General features: G+C 36.4%; 6 protein-coding genes across 6 annotated transcripts; 4 read left to right on the forward strand and 2 right to left on the reverse strand.

Annotated features, from left to right (window-relative positions):
* Positions 1-5,321: 5,321 nt before the first annotated feature.
* Positions 5,322-7,571, forward strand: LOC112639733. The gene has a single exon (XM_025414609.1). The coding sequence runs from the start codon at positions 5,322-5,324 to the stop codon at positions 7,569-7,571; it is 2,250 nt and encodes a 749-aa protein (XP_025270394.1).
* Positions 7,572-9,446: 1,875 nt separating this feature from the next.
* LOC112639734 lies at positions 9,447-11,696 on the forward strand. Its single transcript, XM_025414610.1, has one exon. The coding sequence runs from the start codon at positions 9,447-9,449 to the stop codon at positions 11,694-11,696; it is 2,250 nt and encodes a 749-aa protein (XP_025270395.1).
* Positions 11,697-13,571: 1,875 nt separating this feature from the next.
* LOC112639735 lies at positions 13,572-15,821 on the forward strand. The gene has a single exon (XM_025414611.1). The coding sequence runs from the start codon at positions 13,572-13,574 to the stop codon at positions 15,819-15,821; it is 2,250 nt and encodes a 749-aa protein (XP_025270396.1).
* Positions 15,822-17,647: 1,826 nt separating this feature from the next.
* LOC112639736 lies at positions 17,648-19,897 on the forward strand. Its single transcript, XM_025414612.1, has one exon. The coding sequence runs from the start codon at positions 17,648-17,650 to the stop codon at positions 19,895-19,897; it is 2,250 nt and encodes a 749-aa protein (XP_025270397.1).
* A 2,988-nt stretch (positions 19,898-22,885) lies between these two features.
* Positions 22,886-23,371, reverse strand: LOC112639737. Its single transcript, XM_025414613.1, has one exon. The coding sequence runs from the start codon at positions 23,369-23,371 to the stop codon at positions 22,886-22,888; it is 486 nt and encodes a 161-aa protein (XP_025270398.1).
* Positions 23,372-23,478: 107 nt separating this feature from the next.
* Positions 23,479-24,235, reverse strand: LOC112639738. Its single transcript, XM_025414614.1, has 3 exons — positions 24,128-24,235; positions 23,982-24,075; positions 23,479-23,897 (listed from the first exon to the last, which is right to left on the reverse strand). The coding sequence occupies exons 1-3, from the start codon at positions 24,233-24,235 to the stop codon at positions 23,479-23,481; spliced, it is 621 nt and encodes a 206-aa protein (XP_025270399.1).
* Between the last annotated feature and the right edge of the window lie 1,583 nt (positions 24,236-25,818).

Consider the following 25,818-nt stretch of genomic DNA (forward strand, 5'->3'; position numbering starts at 1 on the left):
CACATACTGGCCAATAACGATTCCGAACTACGTTGAGAAGCTGCTCCGGTGAGCAATGATAATGTCTAACATGCTCACTGCGTATAATAAAACTCCCTCCCACTCGAATCAGACCGTCTGTATCCAGGAAGGAATCTAATCCTCGTATTTGGCTTTTGCGTGAGATTTCTCGTTGCTCCTTCAAATCTCGAATCTCTTGACGAAATGTTGCACCAATTTTACTATCGCTTTTTCAGCCTCATCGCATTCTTCGACCGTCATAGACCGCCAATTTTCTTCTTGTTGAGAGCGTTATTCTTGAATAGCATGCAATACGCAATCACCCGTTTGAGCTTATCAAAGGAGGAATATCTCATTAATACGTTGTAATCCTCCGTTGTCTTCATTGTCATCGTTGTGGATTTCATTTCCGGTAGATTCATTTCCGGCTCTTCTTCCTGTTCGGGTCGACAAGAATCGGATTTTAACCAGTGGGGACCATTCCACCAGAGGCCGCTATTCAATAGCGTGTCCACGCTCACCCTTCTCGTGATTAAGTCAGCAGGATTTTTTTTAGAAGACACATGATGCCAGGCAATATTTTCCGTCATATCTTGAATTTTTGAAACGCGATTCGTTACAAACGTCTTTAGCGAACAGAGTGGACTTTTTATCCAACTAAGCACTATCGTGCTGTCACTCCAGAGGGTAACTTCATCGATTCTTGAACCATACGAATTTCGCGCTATTACGTATAATCGCGATAGTAAAAGCGCGGCTTCAAGTTCTAATCTGGGTAATGAGATTGTCTTCAAAGGTGATACTTTCGATTTCGAGCATATAAGATGAGAATTGACGTTACCATTACTGTCGGTACTCACTGCGTACAAACATGCTCCGTATGCTTTTTCTGATGCATCGCCGAATCCAACGACGTTGAATTTTCTCCGAGTTTCGCCTTGGAGTTACATTTCTCGGAATTCGTAATTCATTGATTTTCGGCAAGGAGAGATAGTAATTTTCCGACGTTGCGCGGATATTTTCGGGTACACTTTCATCCCATTCGATGCTATGCGACCATAATTGCTGAAGAATTATTTTACCGTTGATCAACAAAGGAGCTAGAAGTGTATCGAAAACTTGTGCTATTTTTGACAACAACATCCGTTTACAATAAAAAATTAATCACAATTTAGGCAAAGATTACTGCTACGGCAAAGGTGTCCTAAGCAAATAAAGATTTAAGAAAAAAATAAATTAAACTTAAAACTTTAGTAGTTAATATTCATGTTTATAATATATTGACATATTAACATGTACAATTTCGTGTTCGCAAACGTTTCGTCCTATTCCAGGACCTTTTCAATGCTGATAGTTAAGATTAAAGACAAAATTACATAAAAAAGTAAAAAGTTTTTTAAAAAATTCGGTCGCTCGCAAAAGATCATAACAACAATACAATAATAATAAGGTCAGAGCAATTCGAACGCAAACAAAACAACGCAAGAAGTCGTTACATTATAAAAAGAAGAAAAAAAAAAATGTTCATTTAATTTTGAATGTTCATTTAAAATTTCATTTAATGTTGGAAGAAAACGAATGTAATGATTTAAAATTTGATTTACAATTAAGAATTCGAAAAGGAAGACGGTGCGGCTGTCTACGTGCATGCACGATGTCTATGTTACTCACCTTCCAAAAAAACACAGGGATCGCAACGTGTGAGATGCGGTGCAAAAGCTGTGGCAAGCAAGCATAGGGCAGAGATGCTGCATACTCATTAAGCCTTGCACGGTGTATAAAATCCATCAAATTTCCCTTCAAATTTTTACAAAAAAAGGAGTAGAATCTGAAAAAATTAAGCTGAAAAGAGCAACACATTCACATGCAAACATGTAGAAGCCAGAGAAAATAAGTGTATAACTCCATACAGACAAAGAATCATTTAATGCCAAATAGAATTGAAATGTCAAATGTTTGACGTACTATACAATCGTAGAGGGATATATCGGCAGAAAAGTTAAATTGAAAATTTTATAAATCAAAGCTTTTATTAGTATTAATGAAGCCAAAGTATCGAAAATTTAATGCAAAGGAAATTATGCAGTAAGAAAGGTTGAGATGAAAATTTAATTAATCATAGCTATTTTTAGTATAAATGAAACAAAAATTATTGTAACGTTAGGCGTACGTGATTATTTGTCCGTTGGAAACCAAAAAGCAAATAAAGGGAATAAACATCGTAGAGTCACAAAGAGTAAGAAAAGATAAAATTAATAGAAAATATTTAGAGAAGCTCCAAGAAAATACGTACAGGTGTTCGAAAGCCAAAAATTAATAATGTTAATGCAAATGGTGGCACTTCAAATTAAATAAAGTTTGAGACGTAGAGACAGCGTGTGTTTCATGTGGGATCTCGCTGCGTACTGAAATTACGCGTTATCGAATGTACGGCATACCAAAGGTAGGGGGGAAGGGAGGGGTGGGCAAAAGAAATACAGGAAAGGATAAATAGATAATGTGAAATGAATTTAGCAAGCTCAGGGCCGCAGCTCCGACTTTAATGATTTTATAATCGGGAGATAAATCTTATCAAATTTTTCGGTGTCTTTATGCACATTCAAGCTGTTGTCTTGTCTTATAATGTGAATCATTTCAGAAATTGTCCTTCTTTTGAAAGAAGATTCACGATCAAGAACAATCACCTCATTCCAATCGAACTCATGTCCTTCCAGTCTGTGGAGGGAAACAACTGATAATTGTTCTGTAGAGCCATTAATGTTAGACCGATGTTCTTTCATACGAGTCTTCAATTGTCTGCCGGTCTGTCCAACGTAAGATGCCGTGCAGTCACGGCAATGGATCCTATAGATCACGTTGGAAAGATTCTCCTTTGGAAGTTGGTCTTTATGTGTTTTGATGAAGCAGTTCAGTTTATTCGGTACAGCATAGGCGAGAGGCTTATTTAAGTTCTTCGCTACATCTTTAAAGTGCTCAGAGACTCCCTTAATGTATGGGATGATAAAAAACGATTTGGAGGTGTCCGAAGTTGGAGGAAGTGGAGGAGCAAGATTGTTATGGATAAGAGATTTAATTCTGTTAATGATGGTAGAAAAAATGAAATTGATGGGATAACAATTATCCAGGAGCAGATCAATTATCAGCTTAAAATTTTTTTCATGGAAACGCGGGTTAGACAGTTTAAAGATTTTGTCCGTAAGACCAATTATGACGCCTTTTTTATGCGCTTGCGGATGTTGAGAGAGAAAGTTTAAAATCTCCCAGAGAACGTAGGCTTCATATACCAATCAAACTCAATATGATGGTCTTCAATAATGATAGTGACATCTAAAAAATTGAGACGGTCATTCTCAGGAATTTCTATAGTGAAATTAAGCCTCTGATGGAAGGAGTTAAAGACTTCCATGATAAGATTAAAGGAGGAAGAGGGAGCAATCAAAGCAATGTCGTCCACATATCGAAAATAAAAAGGGAGATGAAAAGGTAGTTGTGACATGGCTTGTTCCTCAAGATCTTGTAAGACTAGATCTGCACAAACGGGGGAGAGGGGGGAACCCATAGGTGTCCCAAAAATTTGCTTGTATATTTTCCCATTGAATTTGAAAAAAGTAGAGTTCAGTACCAGCTTAAGACCGATAGAGAATTCCAAGAGCGGGATCTTGATTTTTTTCTCCAGATGATGCCAACGTTTTGTCACACTGTGAATGATCAAGTCTGTAGGAACGTTGGTGAACAATGAAACAACATCTAATGAAGCTAATTTGAGACTGTCATCGACGTGAAAATAATTAATTTTATCTACTAGCTCATAACTATTGGCAATATGACTATTGGAAGGAGGAAGATTTTCATGAAGGCAATTGTGTAGGAAAGAGGCGAATCTATGGAGAGGACTGTTTATGGACGACACTATGATTCTTAAGGGGAAGCCAGATTTGTGGATCTTTGGTAACCCATAAGCTCTAGGTAGCACCCCGTCACTGGTGTAAAGAGAACGTTTTGTTACAGCTGATATGTAATTATTTCGTTGCCACCGTTTCAGAATATCATTGAGCTCTCTACATATTTTTGACATAGGATCCTTGTTAATAACAATATAAGTGTCAGTATCATCAAGTAATTCATTCATTTTCGTGACATATACGTTCTTGTCAAGCGCCACGCTGGCATTGCCTTTATCAGCTCGTGTTATAATTATGTCTGGATGATCAGCCAAGAAAGTTTTACATGTGTTATTCAATCTCAAAAATGACTCATCAATTCGAGGTAAAGATTTCGATTTATTTTTTAAATGATTCTCTAAACACTGAGCAGTGTGATTTCTTATCTGTTGAGAAATGTCACAATCAAGCCTCGACATGCTGCACTCAATATATTTAATAAAATCAAAAATTAAACGGGGAGAAGATCTAGGTGCTGGTAAGCTGAATTTTTCTCCCAATTGTAAAAGACACTGTACTTCGTGAGGAATGTCAACGGAAGACAAATTAATGAACCACTTCTTATTCACATTGTTGAGTACATGGAAAGAGGAATTCAAGCAAGGAGAATTGGGAGAAGGTTTAATCAAGATATTGTGAGGGAAAGCTAGAGGAGCAGAATTTTTAAAAAACTTTTTTACTTTTTTATGTAATTTTGTCTTTAATCATTTCTGCATTGTAGTGTTGGAGTCCGAGGCGAGACTGTAAGAAATATGAAAAGAAAACAGATATTAACTCTGTTTTTGGTTTAATTTATTTTTTCTTAAATCTTTATTTGCTTAGGACACCTTTGCCGTAGCAGTAATCTTTGCCTAAATTGTGATTAATTTTTATTGTGTACTCAATACCTGCTACTCTTATAAGAATTTTATTAATATTACGCCGGCACAAGATGCGTTCATTTCCATATGGTTTTTTTAATCTAATTAAGTCGTTGTTTGGGATTACCCCAGGAATATTATTAGAGATTGGTCGCGCAATCACATGCATATTATTAAGGTTAAAGAGAGAATCAATTTTTTGAGAAAGTGCAAAGAATTCAAGGTGCTTCCACCACACCTCTTGCACGGGCTTAACGACGGAATTAGTTTTTACAACAAGAGGTCAATACACAATTTTAACACTATCAGGCTTAGAACAGCTTGGCACGTTTTGAACTTGGAAATTGCGGATGCGTTTAGATCATTATACCATCTACGCCATTGTGTGTTGCGTCTCTCGAAGGCAGCGTTTAATTGTATTCCTTCATATTTTCTTGACAATTATTTTGACAGACAATCAAGATTTTTTCAATTTATTGCTTACAATGAGAGATGTAGGTTACATAGGAAGCTCAACTGGATGATCACCAAGAAACACGAGGTTAAGACCTCTGCTCTTTCCTTTTCATATTTCTACAGTCTCGCCTCGGACTCCAACACTAACAATTGCAGAAATGATTTCAGAGCACAATCAACTACCTCCACTGGCACAAAACATGTCAAAAAAGATTACGTATTCTCTACTACTTCTGCTCCTCTAGCTTTCCCTCACAATATCTTGATTAAACCTTCTCCCAATTCTCCTTGCTTGAATTCCTCTTTCCATGTACTCAACAATGTGAATAAGAAGTGGTTCATTAATTTGTCTTCCGTTGACATTCCTCACGAAGTACAGTGTCTTTTACAATTGGGAGAAAAATTCAGCTTACCAGCACCTAGATCTTCTCCCCGTTTAATTTTTGATTTTATTAAATATATTGAGTGCAGCATGTCGAGGCTTGATTGTGACATTTCTCAACAGATAAGAAATCACACTGCTCAGTGTTTAGAGAATCATTTAAAAAATAAATCGAAATCTTTACCTCGAATTGATGAGTCATTTTTGAGATTGAATAACACATGTAAAACTTTCTTGGCTGATCATCCAGACATAATTATAACACGAGCTGATAAAGGCAATGCCAGCGTGGCGCTTGACAAGAACGTATATGTCACGAAAATGAATGAATTACTTGATGATACTGACACTTATATTGTTATTAACAAGGATCCTATGTCAAAAATATGTAGAGAGCTCAATGATATTCTGAAACGGTGGCAACGAAATAATTACATATCAGCTGTAACAAAACGTTCTCTTTACACCAGTGACGGGGTGCTACCTAGAGCTTATGGGTTACCAAAGATCCACAAATCTGGCTTCCCCTTAAGAATCATAGTGTCGTCCATAAACAGTCCTCTCCATAGATTCGCCTCTTTCCTACACAATTGCCTTCATGAAAATCTTCCTCCTTCCAATAGTCATATTGCCAATAGTTATGAGCTAGTAGATAAAATTAATTATTTTCACGTCGATGACAGTCTCAAATTAGCTTCATTAGATGTTGTTTCATTGTTCACCAACGTTCCTACAGACTTGATCATTCACAGTGTGACAAAACGTTGGCATCATCTGGAGAAAAAAATCAAGATCCCGCTCTTGGAATTCTCTATCGGTCTTAAGCTGGTACTGAACTCTACTTTTTTCAAATTCAATGGGAAAATATACAAGCAAATTTTTGGGACACCTATGGGTTCCCCCCTCTCCCCCGTTTGTGCAGATCTAGTCTTACAAGATCTTGAGGAACAAGCCATGTCACAACTACCTTTTCATCTCCCTTTTTATTTTCGATATGTGGACGACATTGCTTTGATTGCTCCCTCTTCCTCCTTTAATCTTATCATGGAAGTCTTTAACTCCTTCCATCAGAGGCTTAATTTCACTATAGAAATTCCTGAGAATGACCGTCTCAATTTTTTAGATGTCACTATCATTATTGAAGACCATCATATTGAGTTTGATTGGTATATGAAGCCTACGTTCTCTGGGAGATTTTTAAACTTTCTCTCTCAACATCCGCAAGCGCATAAAAAAGGCGTCATAATTGGTCTTACGGACAAAATCTTTAAACTGTCTAACCCGCGTTTCCATGAAAAAAATTTTAAGCTGATAATTGATCTGCTCCTGGATAATTGTTATCCCATCAATTTCATTTTTTCTACCATCATTAACAGAATTAAATCTCTTATCCATAACAATCTTGCTCCTCCACTTCCTCCAACTTCGGACACCTCCAAATCGTTTTTTATCATCCCATACATTAAGGGAGTCTCTGAGCACTTTAAAGATGTAGCGAAGAACTTAAATAAGTCTCTCGCCTATGCTGTACCGAATAAACTGAACTGCTTCATCAAAACACATAAAGACCAACTTCCAAAGGAGAATCTTTCCAACGTGATCTATAGGATCCATTGCCGTGACTGCACGGCATCTTACGTTGGACAGACCGGCAGACAATTGAAGACTCGTATGAAAGAACATCGGTCTAACATTAATGGCTCTACAGAACAATTATCAGTTGTTTCCCTCCACAGACTGGAAGGACATGAGTTCGATTGGAATGAGGTGATTGTTCTTGATCGTGAATCTTCTTTCAAAAGAAGGACAATTTCTGAAATGATTCACATTATAAGACAAGACAACAGCTTGAATGTGCATAAAGACACCGAAAAATTTGATAAGATTTATCTCCCGATTATAAAATCATTAAAGTCGGAGCTGCGGCCCTGAGCTTGCTAAATTCATTTCACATTATCTATTTATCCTTTCCTGTATTTCTTTTGCCCACCCCTCCCTTCCCCCCTACCTTTGGTATGCCGTACATTCGATAACGCGTAATTTCAGTACGCAGCGAGATCCCACATGAAACACACGCTGTCTCTACGTCTCAAACTTTATTTAATTTGAAGTGCCACCATTTGCATTAACATTATTAATTTTTGGCTTTCGAACACCTGTACGTATTTTCTTGGAGCTTCTCTAAATATTTTCTATTAATTTTATCTTTTCTTACTCTTTGTGACTCTACGATGTTTATTCCCTTTATTTGCTTTTTGGTTTCCAACGGACAAATAATCACGTACGCCTAACGTTACAATAATTTTTGTTTCATTTATACTAAAAATAGCTATGATTAATTAAATTTTCATCTCAACCTTTCTTACTGCATAATTTCCTTTGCATTAAATTTTCGATACTTTGGCTTCATTAATACTAATAAAAGCTTTGATTTATAAAATTTTCAATTTAACTTTTCTGCCGATATATCCCTCTACGATTGTATAGTACGTCAAACATTTGACATTTCAATTCTATTTGGCATTAAATGATTCTTTGTCTGTATGGAGTTATACACTTATTTTCTCTGGCTTCTACATGTTTGCATGTGAATGTGTTGCTCTTTTCAGCTTAATTTTTTCAGATTCTACTCCTTTTTTTGTAAAAAATTTGAAGGGAAATTTGATGGATTTTATACACCGTGCAAGGCTTAATGAGTATGCAGCATCTCTGCCCTATGCTTGCTTGCCACAGCTTTTGCACCGCATCTCACACGTTGCGATCCCTGTGTTTTTTTGGAAGGTGAGTAACATAGACATCGTGCATGCACGTAGACAGCCGCACCGTCTTCCTTTTCGAATTCTTAATTGTAAATCAAATTTTAAATCATTACATTCGTTTTCTTCCAACATTAAATGAAATTTTAAATGAACATTCAAAATTAAATGAACATTTTTTTTTTTCTTCTTTTTATAATGTAACGACTTCTTGCGTTGTTTTGTTTGCGTTCGAATTGCTCTGACCTTATTATTATTGTATTGTTGTTATGATCTTTTGCGAGCGACCGAATTTTTTAAAAAACTTTTTACTTTTTTATGTAATTTTGTCTTTAATCTTAACTATCAGCATTGAAAAGGTCCTGGAATAGGACGAAACGTTTGCGAACACGAAATTGTACATGTTAATATGTCAATATATTATAAACATGAATATTAACTACTAAAGTTTTAAGTTTAATTTATTTTTTTCTTAAATCTTTATTTGCTTAGGACACCTTTGCCGTAGCAGTAATCTTTGCCTAAATTGTGATTAATTTTTATTGTGTACTCAATACCTGCTACTCTTATAAGAATTTTATTAATATTACGCCGGCACAAGATGCGTTCATTTCCATATGGTTTTTTTAATCTAATTAAGTCGTTGTTTGGGGTTACCCCCAGGAATATTATTAGAGATTGGTCGCGCAATCACATGCATATTATTAAGGTTAAAGAGAGAATCAATTTTTTGAGAAAGTGCAAAGAATTCAAGGTGCTTCCACCACACCTCTTGCACGGGCTTAACGACGGAATTAGTTTTTACAACAAGAGGTCAATACACAATTTTAACACTATCAGGCTTAGAACAGCTTGGCACGTTTTGAACTTGGAAATTGCGGATGCGTTTAGATCATTATACCATCTACGCCATTGTGTGTTGCGTCTCTCGAAGGCAGCGTTTAATTGTATTCCTTCATATTTTCTTGACAATTATTTTGACAGACAATCAAGATTTTTTCAATTTATTGCTTACAATGAGAGATGTAGGTTACATAGGAAGCTCAACTGGATGATCACCAAGAAACACGAGGTTAAGACCTCTGCTCTTTCCTTTTCATATTTCTACAGTCTCGCCTCGGACTCCAACACTAACAATTGCAGAAATGATTTCAGAGCACAATCAACTACCTCCACTGGCACAAAACATGTCAAAAAAGATTACGTATTCTCTACTACTTCTGCTCCTCTAGCTTTCCCTCACAATATCTTGATTAAACCTTCTCCCAATTCTCCTTGCTTGAATTCCTCTTTCCATGTACTCAACAATGTGAATAAGAAGTGGTTCATTAATTTGTCTTCCGTTGACATTCCTCACGAAGTACAGTGTCTTTTACAATTGGGAGAAAAATTCAGCTTACCAGCACCTAGATCTTCTCCCCGTTTAATTTTTGATTTTATTAAATATATTGAGTGCAGCATGTCGAGGCTTGATTGTGACATTTCTCAACAGATAAGAAATCACACTGCTCAGTGTTTAGAGAATCATTTAAAAAATAAATCGAAATCTTTACCTCGAATTGATGAGTCATTTTTGAGATTGAATAACACATGTAAAACTTTCTTGGCTGATCATCCAGACATAATTATAACACGAGCTGATAAAGGCAATGCCAGCGTGGCGCTTGACAAGAACGTATATGTCACGAAAATGAATGAATTACTTGATGATACTGACACTTATATTGTTATTAACAAGGATCCTATGTCAAAAATATGTAGAGAGCTCAATGATATTCTGAAACGGTGGCAACGAAATAATTACATATCAGCTGTAACAAAACGTTCTCTTTACACCAGTGACGGGGTGCTACCTAGAGCTTATGGGTTACCAAAGATCCACAAATCTGGCTTCCCCTTAAGAATCATAGTGTCGTCCATAAACAGTCCTCTCCATAGATTCGCCTCTTTCCTACACAATTGCCTTCATGAAAATCTTCCTCCTTCCAATAGTCATATTGCCAATAGTTATGAGCTAGTAGATAAAATTAATTATTTTCACGTCGATGACAGTCTCAAATTAGCTTCATTAGATGTTGTTTCATTGTTCACCAACGTTCCTACAGACTTGATCATTCACAGTGTGACAAAACGTTGGCATCATCTGGAGAAAAAAATCAAGATCCCGCTCTTGGAATTCTCTATCGGTCTTAAGCTGGTACTGAACTCTACTTTTTTCAAATTCAATGGGAAAATATACAAGCAAATTTTTGGGACACCTATGGGTTCCCCCCTCTCCCCCGTTTGTGCAGATCTAGTCTTACAAGATCTTGAGGAACAAGCCATGTCACAACTACCTTTTCATCTCCCTTTTTATTTTCGATATGTGGACGACATTGCTTTGATTGCTCCCTCTTCCTCCTTTAATCTTATCATGGAAGTCTTTAACTCCTTCCATCAGAGGCTTAATTTCACTATAGAAATTCCTGAGAATGACCGTCTCAATTTTTTAGATGTCACTATCATTATTGAAGACCATCATATTGAGTTTGATTGGTATATGAAGCCTACGTTCTCTGGGAGATTTTTAAACTTTCTCTCTCAACATCCGCAAGCGCATAAAAAAGGCGTCATAATTGGTCTTACGGACAAAATCTTTAAACTGTCTAACCCGCGTTTCCATGAAAAAAATTTTAAGCTGATAATTGATCTGCTCCTGGATAATTGTTATCCCATCAATTTCATTTTTTCTACCATCATTAACAGAATTAAATCTCTTATCCATAACAATCTTGCTCCTCCACTTCCTCCAACTTCGGACACCTCCAAATCGTTTTTTATCATCCCATACATTAAGGGAGTCTCTGAGCACTTTAAAGATGTAGCGAAGAACTTAAATAAGTCTCTCGCCTATGCTGTACCGAATAAACTGAACTGCTTCATCAAAACACATAAAGACCAACTTCCAAAGGAGAATCTTTCCAACGTGATCTATAGGATCCATTGCCGTGACTGCACGGCATCTTACGTTGGACAGACCGGCAGACAATTGAAGACTCGTATGAAAGAACATCGGTCTAACATTAATGGCTCTACAGAACAATTATCAGTTGTTTCCCTCCACAGACTGGAAGGACATGAGTTCGATTGGAATGAGGTGATTGTTCTTGATCGTGAATCTTCTTTCAAAAGAAGGACAATTTCTGAAATGATTCACATTATAAGACAAGACAACAGCTTGAATGTGCATAAAGACACCGAAAAATTTGATAAGATTTATCTCCCGATTATAAAATCATTAAAGTCGGAGCTGCGGCCCTGAGCTTGCTAAATTCATTTCACATTATCTATTTATCCTTTCCTGTATTTCTTTTGCCCACCCCTCCCTTCCCCCCTACCTTTGGTATGCCGTACATTCGATAACGCGTAATTTCAGTACGCAGCGAGATCCCACATGAAACACACGCTGTCTCTACGTCTCAAACTTTATTTAATTTGAAGTGCCACCATTTGCATTAACATTATTAATTTTTGGCTTTCGAACACCTGTACGTATTTTCTTGGAGCTTCTCTAAATATTTTCTATTAATTTTATCTTTTCTTACTCTTTGTGACTCTACGATGTTTATTCCCTTTATTTGCTTTTTGGTTTCCAACGGACAAATAATCACGTACGCCTAACGTTACAATAATTTTTGTTTCATTTATACTAAAAATAGCTATGATTAATTAAATTTTCATCTCAACCTTTCTTACTGCATAATTTCCTTTGCATTAAATTTTCGATACTTTGGCTTCATTAATACTAATAAAAGCTTTGATTTATAAAATTTTCAATTTAACTTTTCTGCCGATATATCCCTCTACGATTGTATAGTACGTCAAACATTTGACATTTCAATTCTATTTGGCATTAAATGATTCTTTGTCTGTATGGAGTTATACACTTATTTTCTCTGGCTTCTACATGTTTGCATGTGAATGTGTTGCTCTTTTCAGCTTAATTTTTTCAGATTCTACTCCTTTTTTTGTAAAAAATTTGAAGGGAAATTTGATGGATTTTATACACCGTGCAAGGCTTAATGAGTATGCAGCATCTCTGCCCTATGCTTGCTTGCCACAGCTTTTGCACCGCATCTCACACGTTGCGATCCCTGTGTTTTTTTGGAAGGTGAGTAACATAGACATCGTGCATGCACGTAGACAGCCGCACCGTCTTCCTTTTCGAATTCTTAATTGTAAATCAAATTTTAAATCATTACATTCGTTTTCTTCCAACATTAAATGAAATTTTAAATGAACATTCAAAATTAAATGAACATTTTTTTTTTTCTTCTTTTTATAATGTAACGACTTCTTGCGTTGTTTTGTTTGCGTTCGAATTGCTCTGACCTTATTATTATTGTATTGTTGTTATGATCTTTTGCGAGCGACCGAATTTTTTAAAAAACTTTTTACTTTTTTATGTAATTTTGTCTTTAATCTTAACTATCAGCATTGAAAAGGTCCTGGAATAGGACGAAACGTTTGCGAACACGAAATTGTACATGTTAATATGTCAATATATTATAAACATGAATATTAACTACTAAAGTTTTAAGTTTAATTTATTTTTTTCTTAAATCTTTATTTGCTTAGGACACCTTTGCCGTAGCAGTAATCTTTGCCTAAATTGTGATTAATTTTTATTGTGTACTCAATACCTGCTACTCTTATAAGAATTTTATTAATATTACGCCGGCACAAGATGCGTTCATTTCCATATGGTTTTTTTAATCTAATTAAGTCGTTGTTTGGGGTTACCCCCAGGAATATTATTAGAGATTGGTCGCGCAATCACATGCATATTATTAAGGTTAAAGAGAGAATCAATTTTTTGAGAAAGTGCAAAGAATTCAAGGTGCTTCCACCACACCTCTTGCACGGGCTTAACGACGGAATTAGTTTTTACAACAAGAGGTCAATACACAATTTTAACACTATCAGGCTTAGAACAGCTTGGCACGTTTTGAACTTGGAAATTGCGGATGCGTTTAGATCATTATACCATCTACGCCATTGTGTGTTGCGTCTCTCGAAGGCAGCGTTTAATTGTATTCCTTCATATTTTCTTGACAATTATTTTGACAGACAATCAAGATTTTTTCAATTTATTGCTTACAATGAGAGATGTAGGTTACATAGGAAGCTCAACTGGATGATCACCAAGAAACACGAGGTTAAGACCTCTGCTCTTTCCTTTTCATATTTCTACAGTCTCGCCTCGGACTCCAACACTAACAATTGCAGAAATGATTTCAGAGCACAATCAACTACCTCCACTGGCACAAAACATGTCAAAAAAGATTACGTATTCTCTACTACTTCTGCTCCTCTAGCTTTCCCTCACAATATCTTGATTAAACCTTCTCCCAATTCTCCTTGCTTGAATTCCTCTTTCCATGTACTCAACAATGTGAATAAGAAGTGGTTCATTAATTTGTCTTCCGTTGACATTCCTCACGAAGTACAGTGTCTTTTACAATTGGGAGAAAAATTCAGCTTACCAGCACCTAGATCTTCTCCCCGTTTAATTTTTGATTTTATTAAATATATTGAGTGCAGCATGTCGAGGCTTGATTGTGACATTTCTCAACAGATAAGAAATCACACTGCTCAGTGTTTAGAGAATCATTTAAAAAATAAATCGAAATCTTTACCTCGAATTGATGAGTCATTTTTGAGATTGAATAACACATGTAAAACTTTCTTGGCTGATCATCCAGACATAATTATAACACGAGCTGATAAAGGCAATGCCAGCGTGGCGCTTGACAAGAACGTATATGTCACGAAAATGAATGAATTACTTGATGATACTGACACTTATATTGTTATTAACAAGGATCCTATGTCAAAAATATGTAGAGAGCTCAATGATATTCTGAAACGGTGGCAACGAAATAATTACATATCAGCTGTAACAAAACGTTCTCTTTACACCAGTGACGGGGTGCTACCTAGAGCTTATGGGTTACCAAAGATCCACAAATCTGGCTTCCCCTTAAGAATCATAGTGTCGTCCATAAACAGTCCTCTCCATAGATTCGCCTCTTTCCTACACAATTGCCTTCATGAAAATCTTCCTCCTTCCAATAGTCATATTGCCAATAGTTATGAGCTAGTAGATAAAATTAATTATTTTCACGTCGATGACAGTCTCAAATTAGCTTCATTAGATGTTGTTTCATTGTTCACCAACGTTCCTACAGACTTGATCATTCACAGTGTGACAAAACGTTGGCATCATCTGGAGAAAAAAATCAAGATCCCGCTCTTGGAATTCTCTATCGGTCTTAAGCTGGTACTGAACTCTACTTTTTTCAAATTCAATGGGAAAATATACAAGCAAATTTTTGGGACACCTATGGGTTCCCCCCTCTCCCCCGTTTGTGCAGATCTAGTCTTACAAGATCTTGAGGAACAAGCCATGTCACAACTACCTTTTCATCTCCCTTTTTATTTTCGATATGTGGACGACATTGCTTTGATTGCTCCCTCTTCCTCCTTTAATCTTATCATGGAAGTCTTTAACTCCTTCCATCAGAGGCTTAATTTCACTATAGAAATTCCTGAGAATGACCGTCTCAATTTTTTAGATGTCACTATCATTATTGAAGACCATCATATTGAGTTTGATTGGTATATGAAGCCTACGTTCTCTGGGAGATTTTTAAACTTTCTCTCTCAACATCCGCAAGCGCATAAAAAAGGCGTCATAATTGGTCTTACGGACAAAATCTTTAAACTGTCTAACCCGCGTTTCCATGAAAAAAATTTTAAGCTGATAATTGATCTGCTCCTGGATAATTGTTATCCCATCAATTTCATTTTTTCTACCATCATTAACAGAATTAAATCTCTTATCCATAACAATCTTGCTCCTCCACTTCCTCCAACTTCGGACACCTCCAAATCGTTTTTTATCATCCCATACATTAAGGGAGTCTCTGAGCACTTTAAAGATGTAGCGAAGAACTTAAATAAGTCTCTCGCCTATGCTGTACCGAATAAACTGAACTGCTTCATCAAAACACATAAAGACCAACTTCCAAAGGAGAATCTTTCCAACGTGATCTATAGGATCCATTGCCGTGACTGCACGGCATCTTACGTTGGACAGACCGGCAGACAATTGAAGACTCGTATGAAAGAACATCGGTCTAACATTAATGGCTCTACAGAACAATTATCAGTTGTTTCCCTCCACAGACTGGAAGGACATGAGTTCGATTGGAATGAGGTGATTGTTCTTGATCGTGAATCTTCTTTCAAAAGAAGGACAATTTCTGAAATGATTCACATTATAAGACAAGACAACAGCTTGAATGTGCATAAAGACACCGAAAAATTTGATAAGATTTATCTCCCGATTATAAAATCATTAAAGTCGGAGCTGCGGCCCTGAGCTTGCTAAATTCATTTCACATTATCTATTTATCCTTTCCTGTATTTCTTTTGCCCACCCCTCCCTTCCCCCCTACCTTTGGTATGCCGTACATTCGATAACGCGTAATTTCAGTACGCAGCGAGATCCCACATGAAACACACGCTGTCTCTACGTCTCAAACTTTATTTAATTTGAAGTGCCACCATTTGCATTAACATTATTAATTTTTGGCTTTCGAACACCTGTACGTATTTTCTTGGAGCTTCTCTAAATATTTTCTATTAATTTTATCTTTTCTTACTCTTTGTGACTCTACGATGTTTATTCCCTTTATTTGCTTTTTGGTTTCCAACGGACAAATAATCACGTACGCCTAACGTTACAATAATTTTTGTTTCATTTATACTAAAAATAGCTATGATTAATTAAATTTTCATCTCAACCTTTCTTACTGCATAATTTCCTTTGCATTAAATTTTCGATACTTTGGCTTCATTAATACTAATAAAAGCTTTGATTTATAAAATTTTCAATTTAACTTTTCTGCCGATATATCCCTCTACGATTGTATAGTACGTCAAACATTTGACATTTCAATTCTATTTGGCATTAAATGATTCTTTGTCTGTATGGAGTTATACACTTATTTTCTCTGGCTTCTACATGTTTGCATGTGAATGTGTTGCTCTTTTCAGCTTAATTTTTTCAGATTCTACTCCTTTTTTTGTAAAAAATTTGAAGGGAAATTTGATGGATTTTATACACCGTGCAAGGCTTAATGAGTATGCAGCATCTCTGCCCTATGCTTGCTTGCCACAGCTTTTGCACCGCATCTCACACGTTGCGATCCCTGTGTTTTTTTGGAAGGTGAGTAACATAGACATCGTGCATGCACGTAGACAGCCGCACCGTCTTCCTTTTCGAATTCTTAATTGTAAATCAAATTTTAAATCATTACATTCGTTTTCTTCCAACATTAAATGAAATTTTAAATGAACATTCAAAATTAAATGAACATTTTTTTTTTCTTCTTTTTATAATGTAACGACTTCTTGCGTTGTTTTGTTTGCGTTCGAATTGCTCTGACCTTATTATTATTGTATTGTTGTTATGATCTTTTGCGAGCGACCGAATTTTTTAAAAAACTTTTTACTTTTTTATGTAATTTTGTCTTTAATCTTAACTATCAGCATTGAAAAGGTCCTGGAATAGGACGAAACGTTTGCGAACACGAAATTGTACATGTTAATATGTCAATATATTATAAACATGAATATTAACTACTAAAGTTTTAAGTTTAATTTATTTTTTTCTTAAATCTTTATTTGCTTAGGACACCTTTGCCGTAGCAGTAATCTTTGCCTAAATTGTGATTAATTTTTATTGTGTACTCATACTGCTACTCTTATAAGAATTTTATATCTTCATTTCCATATGGTTTTTTTAATCTAATTAAGTCGTTGTTTGGGGTTACCCCCAGGAATATTATTAGAGATTGGTCGCGCAATCACATGCATATTATTAAGGTTAAAGAGAGAATCAATTTTTTGAGAAAGTGCAAAGAATTCAAGGTGCTTCCACCACACCTCTTGCACGGGCTTAACGACGGAATTAGTTTTTACAACAAGAGGTCAATACACAATTTTAACACTATCAGGCTTAGAACAGCTTGGCACGTTTTGAACTTGGAAATTGCGGATGCGTTTAGATCATTATACCATCTACGCCATTGTGTGTTGCGTCTCTCGAAGGCAGCGTTTAATTGTATTCCTTTCAGACAATCAAGATTTTTTCAATTTATTGCTTACAATGAGAGATGTAGGTTACATAGGAAGCTCAACTGGATGATCACCAAGAAACACGAGGTTAAGACCTCTGCTCTTTCCTTTTCATATTTCTACAGTCTCGCCTCGGACTCCAACACTAACAATTGCAGAAATGATTTCAGAGCACAATCAACTACCTCCACTGGCACAAAACATGTCAAAAAAGATTACGTATTCTCTACTACTTCTGCTCCTCTAGCTTTCCCTCACAATATCTTGATTAAACCTTCTCCCAATTCTCCTTGCTTGAATTCCTCTTTCCATGTACTCAACAATGTGAATAAGAAGTGGTTCATTAATTTGTCTTCCGTTGACATTCCTCACGAAGTACAGTGTCTTTTACAATTGGGAGAAAAATTCAGCTTACCAGCACCTAGATCTTCTCCCCGTTTAATTTTTGATTTTATTAAATATATTGAGTGCAGCATGTCGAGGCTTGATTGTGACATTTCTCAACAGATAAGAAATCACACTGCTCAGTGTTTAGAGAATCATTTAAAAAATAAATCGAAATCTTTACCTCGAATTGATGAGTCATTTTTGAGATTGAATAACACATGTAAAACTTTCTTGGCTGATCATCCAGACATAATTATAACACGAGCTGATAAAGGCAATGCCAGCGTGGCGCTTGACAAGAACGTATATGTCACGAAAATGAATGAATTACTTGATGATACTGACACTTATATTGTTATTAACAAGGATCCTATGTCAAAAATATGTAGAGAGCTCAATGATATTCTGAAACGGTGGCAACGAAATAATTACATATCAGCTGTAACAAAACGTTCTCTTTACACCAGTGACGGGGTGCTACCTAGAGCTTATGGGTTACCAAAGATCCACAAATCTGGCTTCCCCTTAAGAATCATAGTGTCGTCCATAAACAGTCCTCTCCATAGATTCGCCTCTTTCCTACACAATTGCCTTCATGAAAATCTTCCTCCTTCCAATAGTCATATTGCCAATAGTTATGAGCTAGTAGATAAAATTAATTATTTTCACGTCGATGACAGTCTCAAATTAGCTTCATTAGATGTTGTTTCATTGTTCACCAACGTTCCTACAGACTTGATCATTCACAGTGTGACAAAACGTTGGCATCATCTGGAGAAAAAAATCAAGATCCCGCTCTTGGAATTCTCTATCGGTCTTAAGCTGGTACTGAACTCTACTTTTTTCAAATTCAATGGGAAAATATACAAGCAAATTTTTGGGACACCTATGGGTTCCCCCCTCTCCCCCGTTTGTGCAGATCTAGTCTTACAAGATCTTGAGGAACAAGCCATGTCACAACTACCTTTTCATCTCCCTTTTTATTTTCGATATGTGGACGACATTGCTTTGATTGCTCCCTCTTCCTCCTTTAATCTTATCATGGAAGTCTTTAACTCCTTCCATCAGAGGCTTAATTTCACTATAGAAATTCCTGAGAATGACCGTCTCAATTTTTTAGATGTCACTATCATTATTGAAGACCATCATATTGAGTTTGATTGGTATATGAAGCCTACGTTCTCTGGGAGATTTTTAAACTTTCTCTCTCAACATCCGCAAGCGCATAAAAAAGGCGTCATAATTGGTCTTACGGACAAAATCTTTAAACTGTCTAACCCGCGTTTCCATGAAAAAAATTTTAAGCTGATAATTGATCTGCTCCTGGATAATTGTTATCCCATCAATTTCATTTTTTCTACCATCATTAACAGAATTAAATCTCTTATCCATAACAATCTTGCTCCTCCACTTCCTCCAACTTCGGACACCTCCAAATCGTTTTTTATCATCCCATACATTAAGGGAGTCTCTGAGCACTTTAAAGATGTAGCGAAGAACTTAAATAAGTCTCTCGCCTATGCTGTACCGAATAAACTGAACTGCTTCATCAAAACACATAAAGACCAACTTCCAAAGGAGAATCTTTCCAACGTGATCTATAGGATCCATTGCCGTGACTGCACGGCATCTTACGTTGGACAGACCGGCAGACAATTGAAGACTCGTATGAAAGAACATCGGTCTAACATTAATGGCTCTACAGAACAATTATCAGTTGTTTCCCTCCACAGACTGGAAGGACATGAGTTCGATTGGAATGAGGTGATTGTTCTTGATCGTGAATCTTCTTTCAAAAGAAGGACAATTTCTGAAATGATTCACATTATAAGACAAGACAACAGCTTGAATGTGCATAAAGACACCGAAAAATTTGATAAGATTTATCTCCCGATTATAAAATCATTAAAGTCGGAGCTGCGGCCCTGAGCTTGCTAAATTCATTTCACATTATCTATTTATCCTTTCCTGTATTTCTTTTGCCCACCCCTCCCTTCCCCCCTACCTTTGGTATGCCGTACATTCGATAACGCGTAATTTCAGTACGCAGCGAGATCCCACATGAAACACACGCTGTCTCTACGTCTCAAACTTTATTTAATTTGAAGTGCCACCATTTGCATTAACATTATTAATTTTTGGCTTTCGAACACCTGTACGTATTTTCTTGGAGCTTCTCTAAATATTTTCTATTAATTTTATCTTTTCTTACTCTTTGTGACTCTACGATGTTTATTCCCTTTATTTGCTTTTTGGTTTCCAACGGACAAATAATCACGTACGCCTAACGTTACAATAATTTTTGTTTCATTTATACTAAAAATAGCTATGATTAATTAAATTTTCATCTCAACCTTTCTTACTGCATAATTTCCTTTGCATTAAATTTTCGATACTTTGGCTTCATTAATACTAATAAAAGCTTTGATTTATAAAATTTTCAATTTAACTTTTCTGCCGATATATCCCTCTACGATTGTATAGTACGTCAAACATTTGACATTTCAATTCTATTTGGCATTAAATGATTCTTTGTCTGTATGGAGTTATACACTTATTTTCTCTGGCTTCTACATGTTTGCATGTGAATGTGTTGCTCTTTTCAGCTTAATTTTTTCAGATTCTACTCCTTTTTTTTGTAAAAAATTTGAAGGGAAATTTGATGGATTTTATACACCGTGCAAGGCTTAATGAGTATGCAGCATCTCTGCCCTATGCTTGCTTGCCACAGCTTTTGCACCGCATCTCACACGTTGCGATCCCTGTGTTTTTTTTGGAAGGTGAGTAACATAGACATCGTGCATGCACGTAGACAGCCGCACCGTCTTCCTTTTCGAATTCTTAATTGTAAATCAAATTTTAAATCTTACATTCGTTTTCTTCCAACATTAAATGAAATTTTAAATGAACATTCAAAATTAAATGAACATTTTTTTTTTTTCTTCTTTTTATAATGTAACGACTTCTTGCGTTGTTTTGTTTGCGTTCGAATTGCTCTGACCTTATTATTATTGTATTGTTGTTATGATCTTTTGCGAGCGACCGAATTTTTTAAAAAACTTTTTACTTTTTTATGTAATTTTGTCTTTAATCTTAACTATCAGCATTGAAAAGGTCCTGGAATAGGACGAAACGTTTGCGAACACGAAATTGTACATGTTAATATGTCAATATATTATAAACATGAATATTAACTACTAAAGTTTTAAGTTTAATTTATTTTTTTCTTAAATCTTTATTTGCTTAGGACACCTTTGCCGTAGCAGTAATCTTTGCCTAAATTGTGATTAATTTTTATTGTGTACTCAATACCTGCTACTCTTATAAGAATTTTATTAACATCCGTTTAGTTATCGTTTGTGAGTTTGATATCTTGATGCTATACTGTAGACAATCTGATGCCGAGTTCCACAATAAGCCCAATGTTTTTAAAGCCCATCGTCGTCGATGAGTAACAAGGTATCGGTTCTAACCTTATCTGAAAGATGCCAAAGTATTCGTGGGTCGTTTGACCTCCATTTACGAAGAGGAAATTGCCCTCATGAGAATTTTGAGATAGATATTCTTTGCAACTTAATTGCATCGTCGAGTCTTCTCGATCCCGTTAAAATATCATCCATGTAACAATCTTCCTTAATGGCATGCGCAGCTTCTGGCAAATCGACAAGGTGCTCCCTCGCCAACTGTTGAAGACAACGCATCGCCAAATATGGAGCGCATGCTGTTCCATATGTTACTGTGTTCAGCTCAAAAACTTGTACTGGTTGACTCGAATCTTCTCTCCAGTGTATTCGCTGTAATACTCGATCTCGCTTGTCCACACGGATCTGTCTGAACATAGCCGCCACATCTGCGGTTAAAACGTATTCGTGCGTCCTAAAACGGAGTATAATGTTTATTAATTCCTTCTGTAAATTTGGGCCTGCCATTAATTTATCGTTTAGCGAATTCCCCGTACTCTTTTGGCTGATGCATCGAATACAACTCGAAGCTTCGTTGTCACACTATCAAGTCGCACTACAGCTTGATGTGGCAGATAATATGACTCCGATTCGAGTGCGTTTCCATTCGTCACCGCTGACATGTGTCCTTGTTGCTCGTAGTCTTGCATGAAATCCACGTAGCTCGCCCTTCAACGTCGAATCTTTACTCAATCGTCGTTCTAGCGCAATAAATTGCCGATATGCCGAATCTTTCGAATTGCCTAATTTCACGCTCATGCGTACTGACAAACAAACAAGAAACCTTCCTATCTCGTCTCGTCTTGTAGTTTCGATAAACTTTGTCTCGCATTCTATGTCTTCTTTCGTATATTGACAGGAATCGTTTCTTGTTTCCAAAACCGCTCGACTTGTTCACTCAATATTTGATCCGACACGTGCAGACAAGACGACGAAGAATTAGCTTCATCGTCGTTTAGAGAACCTCTACTATCCAGCCAAGCTTTGTATTTTGCAACGCAGGTTGCCCGTTTATACGATTTCACGGTGCGCCTAGAAGTATTTTCCAATATAATTCTGCGCCAATCAATAGATCAATCGATCCTGATTCCTGGAAAATAGGGTCTGCCAGAGAAATATTCTTTGGTAACGTGATGCTATTCATTTCGATCCTTTTTTGCGATAAATCTTCTGTTATCGATGGTAAGACGAGACACTCGAATATTGTCGCAAAGTCATTGTGCATCGACGCAAGCCTTACTTGCGCGACCTTTCGTATTCTTGTTCTCGACTGACTGACGCCGCAGATATCTCGGTCTTCTGATCGGCATGACAACTTAAGTTTTCGTATCATTTTATCTGTTATTAGATTTGATTGTGATCCGGGATCAAGTAATGCCCTGCAAATCTGTTGGTTGCCCTCTTCATCTTGTACATATACTCGAGCTGTTGATAGTACCACACGGGACGCTGGTCTTTAAGTGTAGTATACTCCTACTTTCTCCTCATCTCTCGAAACTTCTGTGGGTATGGCTTTTGTCGATAAATTCTCTGAGCAAATTGTCACTACTGACGTTTCCGTATTTTCGTTCTCATGCGACGATGTTTTCGTTTCTCTGTGTAGAATAGTGTTGTGCTTGCCTTGACATTTTTTACACGATGATGCTTTGCAATTTTTTGCATAATGCCCTGGGTTGAGACAATTTACGCAGAGTTGCTTCTCTCTAACCAATTTAAATCTTTCCGATGTTGCGGTTTTGAGCAACTCATCGCATTTGTATACTGGATGATCTCCGTTGCAAATCTTACAACTCGATGATGTCGAAGCAAGAGAAATCTTTTTCTCACTCTTTTTTTGCTGCTGTTGCCTTTGCGCTGCAGGCTTCTCCTTCGAGTTGTTCAAGACTCTGAGCATGTGACAACATTCCGTCAAAAACTTGATAAATTCGTCTAGTCCTGGCATATTATGGGTGTTTTACCTTTAACAATGTTCTGCCAATCTCGCTGCTCTGTGAAATCGAGTTTTTTCTTTGCCAGATGTATTATGATTGTCTCCCATTCAAATACGGGCTATTGCAACGCTTCAAGCGATTTGACGTGTGTCTGAATATGCCAAATAAATTGTCGGATTGATTCAGCTTTATTTTCCTTCGTGATATTCGGAAATTTTAACAATTCGTCGAGATGTGTCTCGATTATGATCATCTCATTGTCATAGGTATCCTTGAGCCATTTCCATGCACTCTCATAGTTTTCATCTGAAATTTTAAAACCTTGAATTACTTGTCGAGCTTCACCTTGAAGCACCCATATCAGATATTGATACTTTTGCACCGGCGAGAGATCCTTATCGTTATGAATTGTCGATTCGAAATTATTCTTGAAAAACATCCATTTCGTGTATTCTCCGCGAAATTCAGGGAGTTTTATTTCCGGCAGCTTGGGCTTGGTTCTTCTTACATAATTCCTTTCGTTCTGACGATTGTTACCTTGATTCAATTCTAATGTTCTCGTGTCCTATTGGCTCTGTCTATTATACCGTGAGTCTTCGCCGCCACGTCGTAATACATTACTTCGAAACGCTGCACGTTCAGCCTCACTGTCGCTTTGAGCTTCCTGCAACTCCTCCTCCTCGGTTAAGTTTTCCTGTATGCTCTCGAGAGAACTCTGAAGTTCTTCAAATTTATCCCAATAATTCTTTTAATTTTTCTAATCGTACTCGTGCTTCAGCTACTGTTGGCTCATCTGTTGTTCTGAAAAATGTCTGAATACGAGTAAGTTGCGCTTTCAATTGACCGCGTTTTATTCTCAACTGCTTAGATTCCATTTTTCTTTATTTATTTGAATAAGAGAAAGATGAGAGGATGAGCGAAGGAGAGGATGAGCGACTCACTTATCTGATATTTGCCGTTATCTTGTATCGTCGAAGTTCTACGCGCCGTCCAATGCTGCGTCGATTCTTCTGTTATTGAGGTTATGCAATTGAATGTGCGTGTCGTCCCACGCCAATGCCTAATTCTCGTTTTTTTTGAGGTTATGCTTCGATTGCGCGTCGTCTACCGCCACGCCGTATCCTTTTGTCTCTTTCGACGCGTGAGTATCCAATATACTCGTTCCTCTATGCGAATATCATCGATGCGATATGTACATGTGCACTACACTCGTTACAATATTTGTTACCGAACGATTGTAATACGTTCACTATTGTTCGTTTATACGTCGTTTTCGTGTCTTTCTTTCTAGCTGCGACGCTCGCTACGTGCTCGACTTCTCATTTTTGTTCCTTTTCACCTAATTTCGATACAAACTCTCTTTCTCGGATTCGGTTCGTTGCCCCACGTTGGGCGCCAATTTGTTATAGGACGCTTAATAACTGCTGTCTTACTTCACAATCAAATTTATTTAACAATCACATATATTTTTGCGTAACATTGTTCTCGCGTGCACATGCACTCTCGCTATCTTGCCATCTCTCCTTATTTTTTTTTTCGCGCTCTGCACCTCCATCTAGCGTTACAATCCTTAACATATTCCTTTTCCAACATTATTCTGTTCACTTTCTCGTGAATTTTGTGAAGATGAATCAGAATCTGATGATGAATCTGATGATGAATCTGTGTTGTTTTGATATATGCGTTTTGGTTTTTGTTGATGAAATAATAGTCGATGAAGAGCAAGAAAATGATGATGTTGTATCTGATTTATTTATTAGTGAAAACTGATTGTGAGAAGAGGATTGTGAGGATGATGATGCACTATCTTGATATTTATTCAATGTACTGTTTTGATATACGTTGATGATTCTTGATTTAAGTGTACTGCATTTGTCTTTTCTTTAATTGAAGTGAATGTCTGTGTGTTGTATCTTGTAAATTATTAGATGATTGATTTTTATGATATGGAGTTGAAAAGCATGAAAATGATGATGTTGTTGGCTTCATTTGAAAAAATTGATGTTGATTGAGGATGTAAATTGCGAGGAAGAGACTGTGATGATGATAGTAATGATAATGATGAATGCATGTTAGGTATAATTGTTATATTCGATAAAATGTGCAGACCATTTGCTATCTTTTCTTCAATTTGCCTCTTGTTGGATTTTCTTATATTTTCTGTTACTTTTTTACATATTTTTCCAGCATTCTTCTCTTTATTATATCGGTGGAGAAAATTTTTTGGGATAAATCATGATGGTACACTAGTAGTTACAATTAACTTATGCAGTTTATCTTCGTTATCTATGATAAAAATCAACACTTAGTAATATTTTTTTATTTTGTTGATATAAAAAAATAGTTATTCTTAACACACACAGAAAAATGTAACTTACCGCTTATGGAAGAATTTTTGCCTCAGCCTTTGTTTTTTTCTGAGTTTTATAATCTTTCCACGTTAATTTCACTATTTCAT

The sequence above is a fragment of the Camponotus floridanus genome, unplaced genomic scaffold, assembly GCF_003227725.1.
Source record: "Camponotus floridanus strain SB8 unplaced genomic scaffold, Cflo_v7.5 scaffold85, whole genome shotgun sequence".
Classification (NCBI taxonomy): domain Eukaryota; kingdom Metazoa; phylum Arthropoda; class Insecta; order Hymenoptera; family Formicidae; genus Camponotus; species Camponotus floridanus.

Coding starts and splice junctions, on each gene's coding strand:
- LOC112639738 (XM_025414614.1), bottom strand. CDS start 24,235: ATGGAATCTAAGCAGTTGAGAATAAAACGCGGTCAATTGAAAGCGCAA. Junction 24,076..24,127: donor CAACAGTAGCTGAAGCACGA/GTACGATTAGAA, acceptor GAAGAACTTCAG/AGTTCTCTCGAGAGCATACA. Junction 23,898..23,981: donor TGAACGTGCAGCGTTTCGAA/GTAATGTATTAC, acceptor AATTGAATCAAG/GTAACAATCGTCAGAACGAA.
- LOC112639733 (XM_025414609.1), top strand. CDS start 5,322: ATGATCACCAAGAAACACGAGGTTAAGACCTCTGCTCTTTCCTTTTCA.
- LOC112639737 (XM_025414613.1), bottom strand. CDS start 23,371: ATGCCAGGACTAGACGAATTTATCAAGTTTTTGACGGAATGTTGTCAC.
- LOC112639734 (XM_025414610.1), top strand. CDS start 9,447: ATGATCACCAAGAAACACGAGGTTAAGACCTCTGCTCTTTCCTTTTCA.
- LOC112639736 (XM_025414612.1), top strand. CDS start 17,648: ATGATCACCAAGAAACACGAGGTTAAGACCTCTGCTCTTTCCTTTTCA.
- LOC112639735 (XM_025414611.1), top strand. CDS start 13,572: ATGATCACCAAGAAACACGAGGTTAAGACCTCTGCTCTTTCCTTTTCA.